The sequence below is a fragment of the Carassius auratus genome, chromosome 24 (assembly GCF_003368295.1).
Source record: "Carassius auratus strain Wakin chromosome 24, ASM336829v1, whole genome shotgun sequence".
Lineage (NCBI taxonomy): Eukaryota > Metazoa > Chordata > Actinopteri > Cypriniformes > Cyprinidae > Carassius > Carassius auratus.
Window position 1 is genome coordinate 10,833,806 of NC_039266.1, and position 21,418 is coordinate 10,855,223.

General features: G+C 37.0%; 1 protein-coding gene across 1 annotated transcript in view; it reads left to right on the forward strand.

Moving 5' to 3' along the window:
• The window catches only part of cntnap2a (contactin associated protein 2a), a 343,240-nt gene that overhangs the window by 312,663 nt on the left and 9,159 nt on the right, over positions 1-21,418 (forward strand). Inside the window, exons 19-21 of the mRNA XM_026200982.1 lie at positions 1,427-1,660; positions 2,769-2,902; positions 11,154-11,247. Coding sequence (XP_026056767.1) covers positions 1,427-1,660; positions 2,769-2,902; positions 11,154-11,247 — 462 coding nt within the window. The remainder of the gene's footprint in view (positions 1-1,426; positions 1,661-2,768; positions 2,903-11,153; positions 11,248-21,418) is intronic.

Sequence of the window (21,418 nt, forward strand, 5' to 3'; positions counted from 1 at the left end):
GAGAAATCTCTTTGCCCTTTCATTTGGATTCAGAGCTATGGATGTGGATTCTCACATCTATATGTTATTTAGTGCTAATTTTTCTCGATTTAAAGGGTCAGCTCAGCGAAAAATTTGAATTTACTCACCCTCATTTCGCTCTAAACCATGCATGACTTTTCATTTTTGCAAAACATAAAAGAAGATGTGAAGAAGAAGATGTCTCAGTTTTTTGTTGTTGTTGTTTGCAATAAGAAGGCAGTCATACTGGTTTAGAATGGCCTGAGGATGAGTAAATAACTACAGAATCTTTCTGGGGTGAACCTAAATGCAAAGCCATTAAGAAAATTACAAAATAACCTTTTTACTGAAAATGTGCTTTTTAAAAGATCTGGGTTGAATTAAGACCAAAAGAACACGTTTTACAAAAAGACGCCATATTTCAAATGTCTTAATGCAAAAAGAAACAACAGATTTGGCAACAAAAGGATCACTTGCTTTAATGTAAAGTCTTAAATTTAAACGTTTAAAGGGATAGTTCACCCAAAAATTACATTTCTGTCATCATTTACTCCCACTCCACTTCTTCCAAACCTGTATGAGTTTCTTTCTTCCGTTGAACACTAAATTTGCCTCTGAATGGCATGTTGGAAAAGTGAAGATTGCTCAAGGGCCTTGCAGCAAATAATTAAACCAATCTATAGTCTCTGCACTGATTTCCTCCCTGCTCCCGATACAGCATTTGTACAAAACTCATTTGTACTTAGCGCTCTGCTCCCGGGGGTAAAACGGCTGAATGAGAGAATGCCATGAATAACAGATAAACCCGCCTCGTCCTCTGCGTACATGAGATATTCGGTGCGGGTGCACATTGTCATGTTTGTTCACCCTCTTTTACCCTTGTGTGTATTTACTTCATTACCCATGTTGATTTCCCATGGTTTTTCCTGTTCCACCCCATATGCAACAAATCCTGTGTTGTTTATACTGCTTCTGTGTAAGACAATTGCACACGTCCTAGCAGTCGGGTTAAACGATTTGTGTAAGAACCTTTGTTCTCCCCCTCAAGTAAAAAGGTAATAGGAAAGTGTCCTTTTAGTTTAATAGCTGTAGAAGAAGCCCCTCATGAATACAAAACATGCAGGTAATGTCGGTTTTCTTGCCCTTCTACCTCAGATGGCCAAGACAGACATCACTTACACATTCCCCGTGCGCATTTATTGAATGGTGACCCTAATTTGCCGGAAGTATAATGTGTTCCTTGCTCAGCATCTTCTTTTTTTTTTTTTTTGTCCTCAAACAGCATTCCTGTCAAAAAGTCACAGTTAAGACAAGTAGTCATAATCCATCTCATTACTTTTTTTAGCCTAAGGAACACTGGTTTCAGAGTTGAGACTTTTTTTAATTGAACACATACACTCTTATTGGGTGTTTAAATCTTTTCCAGATGTTGGTGGTTTCTTCGAGGCAGGAACACTGGTCAAGTATAATCTGGTTCCTGAAGTGGTGGCTGCAGCTTCCAGCCTAGATGAGAAGAGCGTTATCCACAACCTTCCTGTCGAGACCAACCTGACACGTGAAGACCTGACCTTCAGCTTCAGCACCTCCACTTCTCCTAGCCTTCTAGTCTATGTCAGCTCGAAAACCCAGGATTACATGGCCGTGGTGCTCCGTCACAATGGTAGGATATTGGTCACTCTGCAAAAGAGGGTTGTAAAGCAATTCCACAGAAGAACTATTTTGGATTCCCTAAATTAGCTTTCAGTGAACAGATCTTTTCTGTCCACTCTACTAACTCTAAGGAACTTTGCAACTTATGTCAACTAACTCTCATTAATTTGCAACTTTATGTCAACTTACTCTCATTAATTTGCCAGTTTATGTCAACAAACTCTTATTAATTTGCAACTGTGTGTTTACTAACTATGGTTAGGGTTAGTAGAATAATGTCACGTACTAAAGTCAAAATGCATGTAAGTGTGAACCAAACTCTATATTTAACATCAAATATGTTCTGATTAGCTTTTATTGTGCCGCCTCGCACATTATTGTTGCTTTCGGTATGAACAGACAAATTGCGAACCTATTGCATCACACCTGGTTAGTCTTTGTTCATCATTAATGCCGGATGCTGATGCAATATACACATCTGTGTGTGTCTGTAAGATCGTTTCTGCAGCAGTTTTGAAACTGCACTGTAATAATAAAGGAAATTTATTGCAGCAGGCTGAATTGCTTTTTTAAGTGGAAGCGCAACAGTAAGAGCTAATTATATGACAAATGGCAGAGCGCAGGCAATTACATCCCTGTTTGTTTGGCATTAGCACAGCACTGTGATCCAATTCTTTTCGAGTTTAGAAGTAAAACACATCTGGTGTTTAAAGAAAAAGACCCTCATTCCCCTCGGGGACAGGATTTCACATTAAACACAGTGACTCAGATGTACCGTTGTTTAATTTGTAGAGTGGCGTTTTCGCTAAACACCATTCCATAAAACCCAAAGTGGGCACACAAGACTGGTGTTACTTATTCTTTGTGTTACGCTGCCTAAACCCACATCGAATTTTACCCTGTAGTCCCTGAGCAAATTTATCTTGCTGACCTGAGCGGTAACCCAAGTGAGGAAATGTTCTTCATGCAGCCTGTGCACTGTTGCACAGGAGAGTGTTGTCAGGGTGTAGAACTGATGCACAACTCTCACTCACGCAGGCATTCTGCATCCAGGAAGACTGCAGTGCAGGTAAGATCTGGATAAATGTAATCTTTCTGTCTCATCCTGTTTCAATCAGGTACGCTGCAGCTGCGGTACAACTTGGGTGGTCTCAGAGAACCCTTCAGTATTGATATTGACCAGAGAAACTTGGCCAACGGGCAGTCCCACACTGTCAACATCTCTCGGGTGGAGAGAGACATAGAAGTCCAGGTGGGAAACACATGAAACTGACCACTCTTAATATTACAATCAATATCATTGGTCAAATCATGTATCATGTACTTATCCAATAATATGGAAGTTAGCATTTTTACTTCTAAAGCAGCATCTTGACTGAAATGAAACCTCATAAGGGACTGATTTGAAACACTCTACATGGTCAGTTACTTTGGTAGCGGGTTGTTATCTGTGTCATACAAATACATTATTATATGGAATTGAACAAAAAATCTCAGTTAATTTCACAGTAAATGTGGTCAGTACCAAGTTGATAAAAGTGCCAATTTTGTAATTAAATCAAATGATTTGTAATATTATTATGTTTGTTTATATTAAATTCATTATAAAATTAAATTATTTATAAGAAAATACACTTTTTCATATAGTCTTAGTTTTATGTAGTACTTTAATAATCATCAAACAAATGTCTATCTTATAAAAGTACAGTGTACAGCTATTTGGTAAAAATGCTGATTTTGAATTAGGAATTGTATTACGGAAAATATTCTGTTGATATTTTATTAATCTTTTAATTTAATTTAAATCTATTATTTCTTTGTTTGATTTTTTTTGTTTGATTTGATTGTTAAAAAATAATAATAGTAATAAATATTCATAATAACAATAATGTTTTATTATTAGTTATTACAAATATTGTATAAAAGTACCCATTTCAAATTAGAAACTAGATTATGGAAGAGTATTTTATTTTTTTGTAATCAACTTTTTATATATATTTTTTACATAACAAATAACAATAACAACATCCATTCAGGATAAAATGCAAAAATAACAACAACAGACATATAATCAATTTACATATTCCAATAAGTATATTACAGTTACAATAAAGTACCATATATGTTTAATTAAAATAAAATGTATTTAAATGTAAAAAATTTGAAGCTGCATACCGCCATTGATGCATTTTGATCCATGAAAGATATATGTAATGCTGCCATCAATTTTAGTCAAAATTAAGTATTTTTTTAAGATTTAGTAATGATGCCTAAAATAAATGCCTTGATAGGCAGCTTTCTTGATTTCGTAACTGAATGTATATCTCAAATATGCGGGTATGTGAGTGGATGTGTGCTGTGTGTGTTACCCAGGATGCACTGCATTAGTCTCACAGGCCCAACTGGATAATTGAAAGCCCGTATTGATCTCTGAACTGAGACTCACGGTGAACTGTAGATTTTATTATGTTCGAAATGGCGGGACACGCGGCACCTCGAACCTGAAATGATAAAGCAGTGATCAATATCACAGAAGAAAGTGTGGTCATATCAAGTTGCATTTGAGGACAGATGAAAACTAACTACAGAAGGGTCAGGGACTTTCAATACTATGTCAAAGGCATGTATGTGCTGGCCGGGACCCTCCTCGCCCCTCACCTTCGCTGTAAGACATGTCCCAAGGGAATAATATTGAATGACAGAGGTGCAAAGATCATGTCAGATATACTGTTACCTTGTCAGCAGAAAAGTGGGCTTTGTTGTCTTGTTGCTTCTCTCTCTCTCTCTCTCTCTCTCTCTCTCTCTCTCTCTCTCTTTCTTTTTGGTCAGTCTATGTCTTTGGCTCCTGCTTTGTTCCATGGTCCTAAATCAAATAATCAAATTCCCGCTGTCTGGACGGATGAGGCACAGCACAGATAAGCCCGTGGGCATGAGGCTTAAAGAAGGGCTATATCTCTTTTTAATTCTGCCATATTTCATTTCTTGCTACACAGCTCTGCCAAGCCCGAGATCCTACAGACCAGAGTTGGAAATCTGGCATGGGGTGAAATATATAGAGAGAAAAAGAGAAAACCATAGCCCTTTTACCCTGTCTTTATAGCCCCTGGGAACCCCACTGACATTGCAGCAAATAGAAACCCAGAGCCATCCTTCAGACAATGACCTATGTGTATAAGGGGTTTAGTGTGTGTGTGTGTGTGTGTGTGTGTCTTGAGTCTGAGTGTGTGTTTATGACACTAGGGCAACTCTCCTTTATTTTCTTGTCTGTATAGCTGTGTTGAGTACCCTTCAGCACTACTCAGGCACACACTCACACACACACACACACTGCATGGCAATCAAGGAGGTACTCCTAAGGTAGATCACGTAGATGTGTAAATTAAAGGCAGGTTGCCTACAGATATCTGTTATATTTGTCCAAGCTGATAAGTTGTGTTTAATTAGACCAGCAGATTTATTAGGGCTGTTAAATTAGCTTTTCTTTTCAAATTACAGATTATTAAATAAATGACAAATAACATTAACTTGCTTGACATTTAATACATGTCCACTTGTCCACTAAGCTTTTATGACAATAATAACAAAAGATTAAAAGATTTTTTCAAATTTTTATCAGTTTTATTCATTAGTTTAAAAGATTTAGGGCCATATCATCCACCCTGTGCAATGCGACGCAAAGTGTGTTTGCTAGTTTCAGTCCGGTGCCGTTCGCATTTTCCCGTCCAGCGCCACGTTGTTTAATTAGTAAATGCATTTGCGCCCTTCTGTGTGCCCATGGGTGTGCTAGTCTAAAAAAGAGGTGTGTTCAGGCGCATTGCTTGTGCATTTTTATTTTAAGGAGATGAAAATAGATTGCACCATAGATCAACTCAAACCTGGTCTAAAGTCTAAAGTCAATGGCGCAATATTTTTTTATTTATTTAAAGAGCGCGTTGGTAGAAAATGCGCCTCTGGGCGGGTCAACAGTGCGCGTTGACTTTGCTTATTACACACAGGGATGCGCATCACACAAATATGCCAAATATTAAAAACAAAAGGATTACAGTGTAAAAGAATATTATTGTGTAGGCTACATAAACATAAAAATGTAATGATGAATAGCCATTGTGTGTATGCCTATTAGAATTAGGCAACCTATTTGCAATTCAGCCTGTTATAATCATGAATGAAACTGGCTAATTAATTGAACAATTATGTCAATAACCCAAATATTTAAACCAGGGTGAATATAGTAAATTAATGTATAAATTTAACCTAGCTAGAATTATTAAGGTTTTAAAATTTAAATTAAAACAGAACATTGAAAATATTGATAACATTTTATTTCAATGACACTAAAATACAATGCAGAATACTGCTATGGACATCATTTAAAGGCAGGGACATCTCATTAACATCTCATTAACATGTTTTATAATGAATGACGCTGGAATTTGTGATTTCTTTATGTTGATTTGTCATTGTGGTTTTTATCAGTCATGGAAAGTGGCCGTGGCAGTGTTCTCTCAGGCATGACGCATTCTAATCTATCACTTCTCCACGGCTCTCTATTCATTCTAGTGAAATTACAAAACAAAATCCAATTGCATCCCCACTTCTGATATACATCTACTTATGCAGAGGTATAACAGATAGCATTTTGGTTCATTGAAATCAAAAAATTATATTAGAGGTTAGAACCTGGAACCTCCATAATATAAATGAATCGTCACAGGTTGATCAGCAACACTGATATTATTGCATATTATTGTTCACTTTAAATCCTAATTTTAATGATTTTGTTTTTATTTCAGTTTAAAATTATTCCAGTTTTGCATTTTAGATTTCTGTGATGCAGGTTTTGCCCACCTGTGCATTTTCCAGAAGAGGAAAGAGCTTGCCTCGAAAGGAATATGAGAAGAGAGACAGTAACATCAGTCCAGCTGACCTTTCCAGACACCCACGCCTGTGATATTTCTTTTGAATGAAACATCACACCCCTGAATCAGACAGTAAAAGGTCAAAGCTTAACTAAGAGAATAACCATGTGGGAAAAGCAAAGAGATGTACTTGGATCTTATTGAAGTTTTTGAAGACTTTTTTTAAACCCAAAGGCAAACAGAGTGCACTTTCATTTTGGCATGTACTGTTTTATTAATTTAGATTAATGAAAACTTTTGGGGTTCCCACTATCAGGTCAACTTTCTATCAAAGTAATGTGGTGGACTTTGCACTGTGTTTTTATTATTGCAATAAGCCCTATCTGACCAGCAACAGTCCAGGAATCATCCATTTCCACTGGAGAAAACTAGGAGCTGTCTGGACTTCAATTTTTGTGCAATATTTGGATCCCATTTGAGCTTTAGATGGGTGAAAATACATCAGATCTGATAACTTGATGTGATGTATTCTATATGGGATTTGTGAACAAAGTGAGAATTACCAATATTTTTCCATTCAAAGATTAAACATAAAACATAGTTATTCTTTAAACACAATTTCTGTAAAATTGGTGGTTATGAAAAATTATGTCAATAACCATTTTTTTATTTTAATTTCACACCTGTGTTTAGTAATTATCCCATTAAGTGCCTGTTTGTTCATTCTTCCTTTATTGGTTCTGCTTGTTGGATGTTGTGAAATTCCCCTGCCTTTCCCAGGATTAAAGACTGCTTATGTACTCCAAGTCTTCTTGTTCCTGGTTCCTCGCTCCTCCCAGCACAGATAATGACAGAAGATCTTCCGCTGGTTGATTTTCCCCTGAGCGAGCTGATTAATCTTGTGCTTTTCTTAAACGGTTCCGACTTCGAAGTTGGAGTAGTAAAGGAAGGTTTATCCTCATCATCCAGCTCCCGTTGAAATGCGGCATGTCTCCCCAGCTCACTCCATGCCGAGAACCCCTACATACCTCTCTAACAGCTCCTACCACCACCCCAACCCCAAATTCCATGCTGTCCTCCGAAGCTCCCCCGCGGTCCTCGGAAGCTTGGAAGTCAAGATGCCTCTCAACAGATAAGCTCTCCGGCCGCACCTATGTAAAAACCGGTGGTTCCACAGTCAAACCTGCCGACCATGCCTTTCACCCTGAATCAAAGAAGAAACCTGAGGAAGAATAGGGGTCAGCTCCAGCCCCAGAGCACACTCCAATGCCAGCTCCTCAAACGCGCGGTTCTGTGCCTGCTCCTCCAGAGGGCCCTTTCAGTGCCTGCTCCTTGTGAGTGTTTCCCAGTCCCCAAGTTAAGCCCAGTGAGGGCTCCTGATCCCCAGTTAAGCCCAGGGAGGGCTCTTGATTCCCTGTTGAGCCCAGAGAGGGCTCCTAATTCCCTGTTAAGACCAGGGAGGGCTCCTGATCACCAGTTAAACCCATGGAGGTCTTTGGAGGCTGTTATTTTCCCCAAGTATTTGGGGGGGTGTAGTATAGCTCCAGCCGTAGAGGCTGGGGTGGGGGCTGGGGCTGCAGCCTCAGAGGCTGCACTGCCATGGCCTCCTGAGTTCCCCAATCCACCATGGTTCCCCAAGCTGCCTGCTCCGCCATGGCATCTGAACAGGTACCGCCTATCGTCTGTCCAAAGGGACCTCCAGAGGACCCATCCCCTGTCCTCCAGGAGAGAGAGTAATGTCAGACTCTGTCAGGTGTTTTGTGTTTGTTCTGCTTCCCATGTGCCTTCCTGTGTTTCCTTATTTGGTCATGTTCCTTTTCTGGTTTCAGTTGATTATAATTCCTTGCACCTGTTTAGTAATTATCCCATGTTATTAAGATCCTGGCTGCATCCGAAAACTTAGGCAGGTGACTTGCTGCCTTGCTGTCTAATCAGGCAATGACTTTGCAGGCATCGTTTTTGCACGAAGACACCTCGTGAAACGGATTTCGGACAGACTTCTGAGGCGGAGTAATGGTTTAATGATCTACAACAAAATAAAGAGAGCTTTGGTTATAACTAAGTGGATATTTCATTACTGCAATATTAATTTCTCGCTAGAAATTACATAAAAAGTGGAAAACGTTGTTCAGAAACATAGGCTACATTTACACACAAACTGACCACCGACCGCAACTTTCAGACGCCATCTTTATTTTTTGGCTTAACTGTCGCAGAATGGAACGTACAGGATTGTGGGATATCAAAGGCAGCGAAGGATACATCTCTGCTTCCTTCAAAAACAGGCCAGATGAAGGCATCTCAGGAGACTCAGGAGACGGACATGCCTTGATGCCTTCCTACCTTGGAATGCGACCTCCGAAGGCAGCATTTTTCAGTTTTCGGATGCAGCCCCTGTTTGTTCAGTTTTCCTTTGTCCGTTCTACTTGTTGAATGGTATGGAATTCCCATCTTTCCCAGTATAAAAGACCGTTTATGTACCCCAAGTCTCCTTGTTCTTCATTCCGTGCTCCTCCCAGCACAGATCGAGACAGCTAAGGTTTGATTTTTCTTATTTATTAATCTTCTTAGTTGTTTTTGTTGTTCGTTTGGCTGGATGGTGAGTAATAGGATCTCATAACCTATCAGCAGCAATTTTCATTTGGAATGTTGCAATATCTTTTAAAAAAAAATCCTAAAAATGCACATTTCTAAAACTGATTTCTTAGAACGACTCATATCTCCCACTCTCTTTTCTATCATCCTGTTTGTTTTTTTCATTTATCTCCTGTGTTTATTTGCTGTAACTCTAAGTTATTCCCTCAGTGGGGTTGCGGCTATAACTCAGCTTGTGCTGTCAGAGCAGCGGACGCCCCAGGGGGATCTGGCTGTCGCCTCCCAGGCCGAGTGCCCCTTCTCTGGGTGGCCGCAGTGCAGGCAGGGCCCTGTCAGATAGGAGGCTCATTGGATGGAGATTAATTATAGGCCCACAGCAGGGCTCATTAGCACTAGCCCAGTCAGAATGGGGCCGCAGCACCACAAGGGACAGTCCCTCTCTCCGTCTCATCCCGCCATCCCTGCTGCCCATTAGTTTCAGAGGTAAACAGGTTGAAAGCAATTTAATTTGGTCACATTATCCCATCGACGAATGGCAACACACCCTCCTCCATTAGCAGCGGCAGAAACACAAGCCCACGAGGTCTTCTGAGATTGGCCAATGTAATTGGATGAGGTCTGGAGACTGCCGGCAGCGTTGAGGGAGGGCTTCCCCTGCTTGATTTACCCAGCACAAATGCACCTGGGAGGCGTCTGAATAAACATGCTTGCATTTATCAGTCCGTCACATCAGTGGAACAAATTAGAGCTGAAATATGTCAGACAAACGCTATTGTGTTGGAGTCTCCATTTCTTTCTTTGAGGCTAATTTGTATTCACGGCAGTGCACAGCGATGAGAGCACCACTTTCACAACAGTCTGAGAGAACAGCCGTATCTTCAAGCACAAAAAAGTAATTTAGCGGAAATAATTCTTTTTAATACCGAGGCTGAGATGCCTCATGCTAATTAGGAGTGCCAGTGAATCAGCAGAAACAGGGTAATTAAAGCTGTCACCGAATGTGTGTGAGCATGTGTGTGTGGTTGCATTCAGCTGATGCCGTCTTACCCTATATCAGCATGATCTTTGGACTGAAAAATAAGAAGAATATTTTTTAAATTAGGCCTATATCAAGCCAGGGTTATCATTAACTAAAACTAATACTGTTATAATTATTTGAAATTCAATTATGTTAATTGAAATAAAGCTGAAATAAAATATAAATATTCCCCAAGAACTTGAAGCACTAAAATTATTAACTGAAAATTAGTAACTAAAAATGAATTAAAACTGAAACAGAAGTAACATTAAGCATAACAAATTGACATAAAAAAGTTAGTAATTCAAATGAAAACCGACAATATAAATATTTTAAATAATTACTAATTAATTCAGAATATTAATTAAAACTATAATGGTATGTAAATAATACTAATTATTATACTACAAATTAAGCTACTTTGTTTGACTAGTGTAAATGCATAAATGAAAGTGACTATATATAAAAACACACAAATATGAATCTAATGTTGGCCAAACCCTGAACTTTTTAAACTCTACATGTACCTGGAAGCAAATGTTTCAAATATATATTAATAATAATAAAATTACCTATATTGTGCATTTTATTGTTCTATATATTTAAAATACTGCTGTGCAATAAGTAAAAGTAAATTATCTTTCTGAATATAGTTCTATTAATTTAAATTATTATTATTATTATTATTTGTTAAATAAAATTATTATTATTATTAAATACTTTGAAATAAGTTTTTATGTATTTCAATTATGTTTTATATCAGTTATATATAGTACATTATATAAAATGTATACATTTTATTAAATATGTAAAAAAAAAAAAAAAAAAAAAAAAACTGAGTGATTTGGAAATGGTTTGGCGCTTGTTGTATGGTCAGTGATGTAATATTTAGCCAGTAGATGGAACCATTGCTCACTATAGAGAAATATTAATTGCATGGGCATTTTGTACTTGACCACAAGCAACAGACATTTGTATATAATTTAGCTTCTGTGTCTTTCTGTTTTCTTTCCTTACTACCTGTCTTTTAGCTGGATCATTATCCTCCCATCAGCTACACCCTCCCAGAAGCATCAGACACACAGTTCACCCTGGTCAAGTCACTCTTCCTGGGTAAAGTCTTTGGTAAGCGCTTTCTGTTCCTTTGCAAACTCCCCCAGGCTTGGATTAACCTGTAACCTCAAATGATTTTTGTTCCACTTTATTAACAACAAATTGCATTTGTGAGTTTGATTGTAAAACATGAGCATAGGTTGACGATTAGTATCCACAGAATATTTTGGTAACACTTTACTTAAAGCCTTTAGGTATAATACATTATAAAAGTAGTTTTAATGCATTAATTATGCCTTGTACTGCACCTTATAATGCATTGTACAATCTCATGTATAATTGTGACCACAGTTAATACATTATAACATCAATGCAATGTAACACTATATATATATATATATATATATATATATATATATATATATATATGTATGTGTGTGTGTGTGTGTGTGTGTGTGTGTGTGTGTGTGTGTGTGTGTGTGTGTGTGTGAAATTTGGTTATAATTATTTACGACAAAATATAATGCATTACAACACACATTATGAATAATTATAATGCATTATACCCTTTAATAACCCTTTATAATGCTTTAGACATATAAGCTGCAGTCCATAACTTTAGTTGTTTTCAAAATTTATATAAAAAGCGAGTACAGCATCAATCCATTTTCCAAAATGTGTTTTTGGCTTTTTCTCAATCGTCACGGTAGACCTATAATAAATGTTTATATTCGCACTATAGACTGGTTGGAGTAGGTACCGCTGCGGAGTAACCCAGTACCTACGTGATTCGTCATAGACATAAACAGAGACAAGTAGCTCCGGCTACAATGTTCTTCCGCAAGACGCATTCCGTTCTGTTTATTAACCGCTACAGCGTCGAAAGTTACGGACTGCAGCTTTAAGTAAAGCGTTACCAATATTTTTTCTCTTCTCTGTCTATTTCTGATCTTTTATCCTTTAAGAGTTGAAAACTCAAACCCTTAGAAAGTCAAAACGAAATGTGCTATTGTGAATTGGATGCAGAGTGCAGACAGAAATTAGTATTAAAAAACTGTATTGCCTCAGTTGAGCCACTAGGTGGTACTAATAGATAACTCTGTGGGACTATGATTTTAGTGCATATACTGTATGGCATAATATTAATAATTTATAATTTAGTATTCAATCTGTAGATACTGTGGTATGCTGAGTGCTTGTTCAAATTACAAACATTTTTGCATATACAAATTACAACTTATTGCACAGAATTAGTAGGAATTAGTAGAATTACTAATGCAATTCACATTGGAAGTACAGTATGTGAAGGAGATTATATACATTGCTTTGTGAACTCTGGGGGCACAGAAAGTCATGAATATAGTTTCTTTCTGCCAGTCCACAGTGTCCTTGAATGGCCTCTAAAGATGTCAGTGTCTTAAAGGTCTCTCACCTGGAGGCATGTAACAGACATACACATTCTTCAATGAATAAAGATGAGGCACCAACCAGAGCCCATTATACTCGATTCAGCGCTGCCTGCTGACACGCCAAAAACACCTGCCACACAAACAATCAAAGCCTGGTGGCATGGCTAATTTTTAGCAAAAATCATGGATGGTTTCATCTCTCAGACGAATCTGATGTACTGGTCCATCAGAAAACTTCTAATTTTCTTTCCTGTCCGCATAATCTCAGTCGTGTCGGTGTCTACAAGAATGTGCTGTCTTCCTGTTCAGTCTCTGGAGCCTCTGCATCAATTCATGCTGAAACGGTCCACTGCCCTACCTGCCTCATCAATCATTTATGGCTGGAGACCCCTTTCACATCAATAAGACACACTCTTTCAGCATGTCCATGCTTGACCTGCAAGCTGTTTGTCATGGAATATTTACCTTAACATATTTTGGTGGAACAGCTGTGGTCCCATAATGCTGTTGACATGTGGCTAGAGCTCTGTGATTGCAACATCCTACTTTAAGTATTCGTTGATGCTTTTTGTGCAGTGGAAAGCAAGAGTTTGTGATGCTCCTGTTTTGACTGAATTTTCAACAAAGGTTTCCGACATTGTTTTCAACTTCTTGCCGTTAGACAAAAAACATAAATTCATGGCATACTGTACACTGATATGATGAAATATTGCACAAATATCTTGTGGGATTGGATGAAATACAAGTCATCGCAGTGCATTCTGGGTTTGCCTTTGCTACAGTGGTTACAAGCAGGGCTCAACAGTAAGGATTTTTTATTTCCTTGCTAATGCTTTCTCGACTGAACATGAACATCCTTCATGGTGTGAAAACCTATAGTGCTTTAAAATGCTGCAAATGATTTCAAGTTACATTTCATATCCAACCCTAAGATGAATTTAGATTAGGTCAAACACTGTGAATTAAATGTTCATTCTAAAGAGAGCATGTGGGAGTTTCTGGGCAATGAGTAAGTTGATGATCTGGCAACCTCAATCTGTCATGTCTAGATGCTCAGAATGAATCAAGACAGCTTGTTATAGAAAACAAGAACCCCTGACATTGAGACCTGAAAAGAAGTGAAAGTTAGTCTGTGAACTCCATGAGCGCTGTGACAGGAAACACTGACTGCTGACATCCTCCAGTTGTTCAGGAGATTGTTTTCTGTGTTTGGCTGATGCAGGATAGAACTGCAGGGATTCATGAGTGGAGCAGAAGCTCATTTAAGCATCCAGATATAAGTTCCTCTCAGAGCCTGTACAGTATTCATGAATCAGGCTAATTGGACATTGAGCTGAGTGTGCTATCTGTGTCTCCGGACCATAATTGCATTTTAGGGAATCGGAGCAATAAGACTGGAAGAGGAGAAAATGGCTGAAAGCAGTATTTGTGATTATGTTGTTGTCTTTAGGTACTTTATATGTGTCAGGGTGATGCAGTGCATAGTAGTGTTTTTCTCATTCAAATTTGTAATAATTAGGGCTGTCAATGCCTCCTGTATTCATATGTATTTATGATTAATCAGGTTGTTGGGTTTTTTGTTTGTTTGTTTTAGTATTTAATAAATTTAGATAATTGAATGCCTTCAATTGTGAAGACATTTATAATGTTACAGAAGATTTCTGTTTCAAATATATAGTATGTATAGATGCACACAGAGACACACAAAAAACAGCTGATACATTTTTAGAATGCCTAAAATGACTAACACTAATATGTTTGACAGTTATCACTGAAATTACACCACATCATTTATTTTGCACAGTCATATTCAATCAGTTCAGCATATTTAATTAATTTTAACAAACCCAATAATAAAAGAAGTTTGTTTGGGTCAGGAGGAAAGGGCAGTGTGTAGTACTTTGTTCATTTGATATTCTGCTGGCAAAGATGTTGATGATACAGCAGTCTGAGCTTTTGAGAAACCACATGAGGTCTGGATCTCTCTTGTCTCTCCTCTCCATCTCTCCTCTGGTGCCAGACTTTTAGTCTTTTCAATGGCACTAGGAGTCTGATTTGATCAATACTGAATCTTGCTATATCAAGGTCGTCTGCAAGAGGATGATTTTGAGAAAGAAAGAAAAAATCAGTTTGCTTTTATATGAAATATTTTTATTTTATTTTTACTGTGTCTTGTTAAAGCAAACACATGTTTTGTTTTAGTTTTATTTCAGTGGTTTATTCTGAATATCTTAAAACCAGTATTTGACCTCACAGTTATGAATGATACCTTGAAGGAAATGTTTTCTTTATTGGAACACATTTTAAGAAATTTAGCATTATATCACTTGCTCACAAAACTGATCCTCTGCAGTAAGTGCCGTCAGAATAATAATCTAAACAGATGATAAAAACATTGTGAAGTTGAAATCTGTGATTTTGTAAGAAACAAGTTGTTTTAACTTTAAACTGTCAATTCTGGACAAAATAAGGCTAAATCCATAGTAAGTCCATAATCCATAATAATGCTTCCTGCAGTGAAAAGCCAATCTCTGTTGTGCTCTCACATCAGAATCCACAGACGTATTTGTTTGCAAGTGTACTAGCTGTTTTTGCTAATAAGCGGCACTTGATCTGTGCATATCTCTCCTGGGTCAGACAAGATGTTTTTTTCACTAGAGTGAAATGCATGTTGTCATAATAGGCTCTGATAAACATTTGCAATCACTCTGCCATGTAGCTATATTAGAGGCCCAACTCCTGCTGCACAAAACATCCCCCAAATTCTCCTCTGTCCACACAACTTGCTCCTCAGCAATGGTGAGCTTAGCCTTTTTTTTCTTTCTGCTGATGAGAGGTTAGCACTGCAGAGTGCACTTTCAGTCCGACTTAAAATTCTAAGCTTCCTATCACTGTTTATAAATCCTGTACAACAGGTTTAAATCCATCCAAGGTTATTTGTTTTTGCTAATAAGCGGCATTTGATCTGTGCATATCTCTCCTGGTTCATACGAGATGTTTTTTCACTAGAGCCTACCTTAATATGAATATATATATATATATATATATATATATATATATATATATATATATATATATATATATATATATATATATTTAGCAACAGTTTAAAGTTAATGGTGAATTTGTTTATTACAAACACAGATTTTCACTTTGCAAGACATTAATGATCAACAGGATTATTTGGACTCTCATTTTGATGGCACCCACTGCTGAGGATCCACTGGTTAGCGAGTGATGTAATGCTAAATTTCTCATTTATATCTTGAATGGCCTGAGGGTGAATAAATCTTCAGCAAACTTACATTTTTGTATGAACTATTCCTTTGAATCTTGTTGTTTGCTGAGAAGAAGTGTGCCATTACCTTTCTAAAAAGTTAGACTTACACTATTTAACTTAGCAGATAATAAAAACAGACAACAGAATCCCATCGATTTACATTAAAAGATGTTTGGTCTAGTGTCTACACATAATTTAATTTATTTTGTCCTTCAGAGAATCAAGCATCACTTTGTATCCCCAGATATCTCAAAGCATCACACACTGTTACCGACAGCCATCACATTATCACCCACTCAGCACACACTAAACTATGTGAATTTACAGTAATTGGCGATGAGATAAAGCTAATTAAATGACCATGTGCTTCATGGCCCCTGGAGGCTGCATCAGACATTAGTATTCAGCATTCCATCACAGGCTCCGCCTCCAGCTGAGCCGCATGGCTGTGAGGATCTTAACTCTGTACTGATGAAGCAGTGCAGTTCACCAACCCCACCCCGCTATCAGAATTCAGCCTCCGTCCCGGTGTGCTCTCACAGGCGGCTTTGTCCTGGATGAGTGGAGAGCCCTTTCATCAGAGGTTTCTGAGTGGGCAGAAGGGCTGATGTGGCTGCTCTTTGTTCTCTGTGGGTGGTGCTGCTCCAGTGCTGTCTTATGACACTCAGATCCTCTGGAGTAGTGCTTCTCAAGCAGGAGACCTTCGCAAGAGGGCTTAAAATAATTTAAAATAAAACAAAACAAGGTTTAAAACAAGCTATAGCAACAGAATCAAGATTGAAGCTGAAATCATATTACTTATTTCAATTTTTCTGTTAATAATTGCCTTTTTAAATTATTTATTTTATGTATATGTTCATATTTTATGTCATTTATTTTTTACACACACACACACACACACACAGTGCAAGATCAAAATTAGAGAACAACCTATAAATACTAGGGATGCACTATATTGGATTTTGGCCGATATTCGATATTTTCAAAATAATTTTGGCCGATACCGATACCGATATATATATACAAATTTTTCGTCTGATATATTTAAACTTTAATTTTACTGAAGAGAAATCCATGTACCTCTTCTGTACTGATTCTACCATAAATGTATTATTTTACAAATGTAGACAGACATTCACACCTGAAAAACAGGTCTTGGTGCTGCTCAGGATGACGGCTCTTAAGATGTGTAATCATATTTGTAGTGTTGAAAGACTGTTGTTTTACGCCTCCTCGCATCACTTGTGCTTTACAAATATTGCAAATAGCAACTTTGTTATCTGTTTGACAGATCTCGAAATGCCTCCACACAGCTGACATGTTGTAAGTTTACGTTTTTGGAGCTCAAGCTACTTTCATGGTCGTCGCGCACGCACACGCCCCCCTATCGGTTTGGCTCATCGGCAGAAATATTCATATCGGCCGATGCCGATGATGGTCATTTTAAGCTTATATCGGCCGATACCGATGTTGTGCCGATATTATCGTGCATCCCTAATAAATACTTAATTTTTTTCTGAAATATTGTTAATCTTCAATGCTCAAAATTTGAAGGAATATTAGGTGTAGGTATACCACTGGTATACTAACATGTTTGACAAAATAACCAAGGCATTTCAGCAAAAAAAAATTAAATTTTTTAAGAACAAAGTGATCAAAATTAGAGAACATTAAGCACTGTTGCACGAAAGAAGATTCCAACCAAAATTTTGTAGGGTTACTGCCGTCAGAAATTAGTAGGAAGTATATGGACGGCCCTGCTTTCAATGACTTCAGCACATCTTCGGCCGCATTATTGAGCTTAATAATTGTTTAATTTATCAGGGTGTAAAATGCCTATTTCCAAGTTTTATAAAATTAATTACAAACTAGAAAAGTCATATAAATTCATTGTTATTATAAAGTGAAGAATACTCCTTTATTCCTTCCATTAATTATAAAAAAAAAAGAATACTTCAATTATGTTGATAGTCTCAATAATTGTTTGAGACATGTGAGTTTGGATGCGTCAAAAAATGTATTCCTTTACAGATATGTCTCACCAAAGTTAGATTCAACAAAGAATATTCAGAGCAAAAGAAAGAATACATTTTTAGAGGAAATGTAGGACGCCTTTGAAGTCTGTTCCACAGTTTTGACAGGCTCCCACTGCAGGATAATGAAGGGAAAGGGTTGAAGGAGAAAGGGGAAACTCTACAGGGAGAAAATGACTCAGATATGATACATTCAATTTGGCAAGTTTGCATGTTTTGAATCTCACTCATTCCATCTCATCTTACTCCCCATGAAGGAGATACATTACTTATTTACTAATATTAGCTGTTGTATGAGTTTAAATCCCTGATAATCCCAGTTGTTTTTGAAGAGGTTGCCTTGTGTTAAATGAGTTTGCAGTGATTCCGCAGGTTTGTGCAGGTTGTTTTCAAAGTGAGCATAGCAGGTGGGAGGTAAATGCCTGCTTATCCTTCTCAAATATCTTTGAAATCCTTTTGTCAAGCATCACTGAAGGTTATGTGCTTCCGTGCCTGGCTGTTTCCTTAATGCAACAAAATGAGATTCTCCCATTTTTATGTTGTTTTTCTCCTGGCAGTTTTTCAGTGCTTTCTGTGCAAATCTGCAGACACCAAATTTAACTTAACTGTTTTTTCTCAGATTCTATTCATATACTTCAGACCTCCGGGAAACCTAATGCTTTAAGAATATTTGTCATTGTGATGTTTTTTTATTTGTTTGTATGTTTTACAGTTCATATCCATTTATCTTTGCATTCAAATTAAAATCTAATATAAAATAAATTTTATGTTAGAAGTGTGCTTGCATATTATATGTCTGTGTGCTGTGTATATTTATATGTATAAATAAATACATGTATATATTTAAGAAATATCTATATGATTTATATGGTTTATAAATTTAAATATAATATATATTACATATATTTCTTAAATGTATACCTGTATGTGTGTGTATTTATACAGTATCTACATACAAAAATACACAGTACAACACAAATTATATATATATATATATATATATATATATATATATATATATATATATATATATATATATATTTATATATATATATATATATTAGGGCTGGTAATTTAACATGTTAATTAGCTTAATTAATTATGGAGAAAAATAACATTGTTTCAAGTAAAAAACTCCATTCAATAAGAGCTTTCCTTTTATTTTCAATTTTCAATTTTTTTCTTCTCATCTCTTGATGTTTCTTCAGTTGATTAAAACCACCAAACGCAGAATCACCGCTGCAGTGTTCTGCCCTAAAGCCTTCATAGCAGGCTCAGTCAGGAGATTTCATTCCTAATTAAATTACTCCAACGGATGTCCTATTCATCAGTCCAGGTGTGTGTGAAGAGATTTATGCCATCCTTGCATCAGTCTGAACGGCCTCATCACCCATGATTCCTATAGTGAGATGATTCATCATCCTGCACTTATGTGCTTGCGGTGTAACTGGATGTAACTGTGGCTTTTGAATTCAAGCACTCCCACCTCAAGATAAAGATTCAGACTACAAATATAGCATACAAAGCAGCTTGAATTGCATTTTTAACATAAGAATTCATTTGTTGCATTAACAAAAAAACAAAAGCTTCACGTTTCTGCTTTTAAAGTGTGAACCAGCTTATAAATCTAATATCACTGCAATGAAAAAATGATTCCATTGAGTCTGTTTTGACACAGTCATTAAGTACCAATTATGAGAAGATCCTTCAAACCCTGACGATTTAAGACAAGAATAATGTACAGATTTATAGCCGGCTACACCCTCGGGGGGCTGATTTACATTAGAAAGGAGCACAAAAGATTTCATTTAGATGAGTGATAGCCTCTTAATGTTCCCTGAGGACTAAACACTATTCACTCAGTCTCTCTCATGTGTTTACTGTCGTACCACATACAGCTGAGTGTGTAGTTTGCAGACACAAGTGATATTTAGTGTAGTTTTCTACTATTTGTCTATGGAGCAAATCTGTCGCAAACTGTCAATTACCACAGACAATGAAGTTTAAACTTGTTCTTTAATTAAAAACAATGGAAATTTACCAGCCCAGTTTTAGTGAAAGGTATAGTAAAATGTATTTTATTCAAATGTATGTTATGGTTACATTTACATAATACATTAAATATAGTGCTGTCAAATGATTAATCACAATTAATCGCATCCAAAATAAACGTTTTTGTTTACATAATGTACAGTGCCATGAAAAGTGTATATTTTTATTTTATAAAATAAAGTTTCTTTATTTTCTTTATTTGAATGTGGCAATTACATTTTTTTATTTTAAAACCTTTATTTAAATATGCCAACATAATATTGTGCTACAATATTTCAACTACAATATTGTGCTACAGAGACTATCAGCCAATCACTGTGTGCATAGTTAGTAAGTATGCTGACATCATCCATAGCAACAAGGTCAACCCCGCCCTTACCTTACTCTTAGCTTAAGGCTTCTGTCTATGCCTTAGAAAAGTTTGTCTCAGCAGCTCTGTGAATAGGTTTTAAGAAAAGAAAACTCTTAACTAAAAACTTTTACTGCTGTTTAGGAGAACTCTTAGTAAGATCAAATGTTTTGTGAATGGGCCCAGATTCTCCAAAACTAAGTTTATAATTAAATTTCATATTTGAAATCACCAAAGTAATCTGACAACAACTGTGTCATAAATGTTATTCATTTTGCTTAAATAGTGTTATAAAAAGCTTATTTTTCAGTCTAGATCAGCTAGTGCATATGTGCACCTCTCAGGGTGCTCACTGTTTCTATAGCAACTGGGACTTCTAACAGCAGCTGCAGTGACACACTGACTTTACCGATTGGCTCTTTCATTCAGAAGGCGGGGCTTCCTGTGATTGAGCGGCCACATTGAGCATTGCGTTTTTGTCCAATTAAAAATTATACAAGTGACACGTCTTGGGTATTCAATAGTCTTTGATCTTATTCTAGACTTTGCCTTGGCCACTCCATAACCTTGAGCCGTTCAGAGGTGGACTTGCTGGTGTGTTTGGGATCATTGTCCTGCTGCATAACCCCAGTGCACTTGAGCTTTAGGTCACAAGCTGATGGCTGGACATTCTCCTTCAGGATTTTCTGATAGAGTTCATGGTTCCATCAATTATAGCAAGTCCTCCAATTCCTGAATCTACACAGCAGCCTCAGACCATCACACTGCCACCACCGTGTTTAACTGTTGGTATGATGATCTTTTTATTAAATGCTGTGTTGGTTTTACGCCAGATGTGACGGGACACACACCTTACAAAAAGTTATACTTTTGTCTCATCGGTCCACAGAATATGGAAAAGTCTTGGGGAAAATCAAGATATTTTGTTGGCAAATGTGAGACGAGCCTTTGTGTTCTTTTTGGTTAGCAATGGCTTTTGCCTCTGAACTCCTTCATGGATGTCGTCTCTTTCTTATTGTTATAACATGAACATTGGCCTTTACTGAGGCAAGTGAGGCCTGGAGTTATTTAGATGTTGTTCTGGGACCTTTTATGACCTCCTGGATGAGTCATCGTTGCA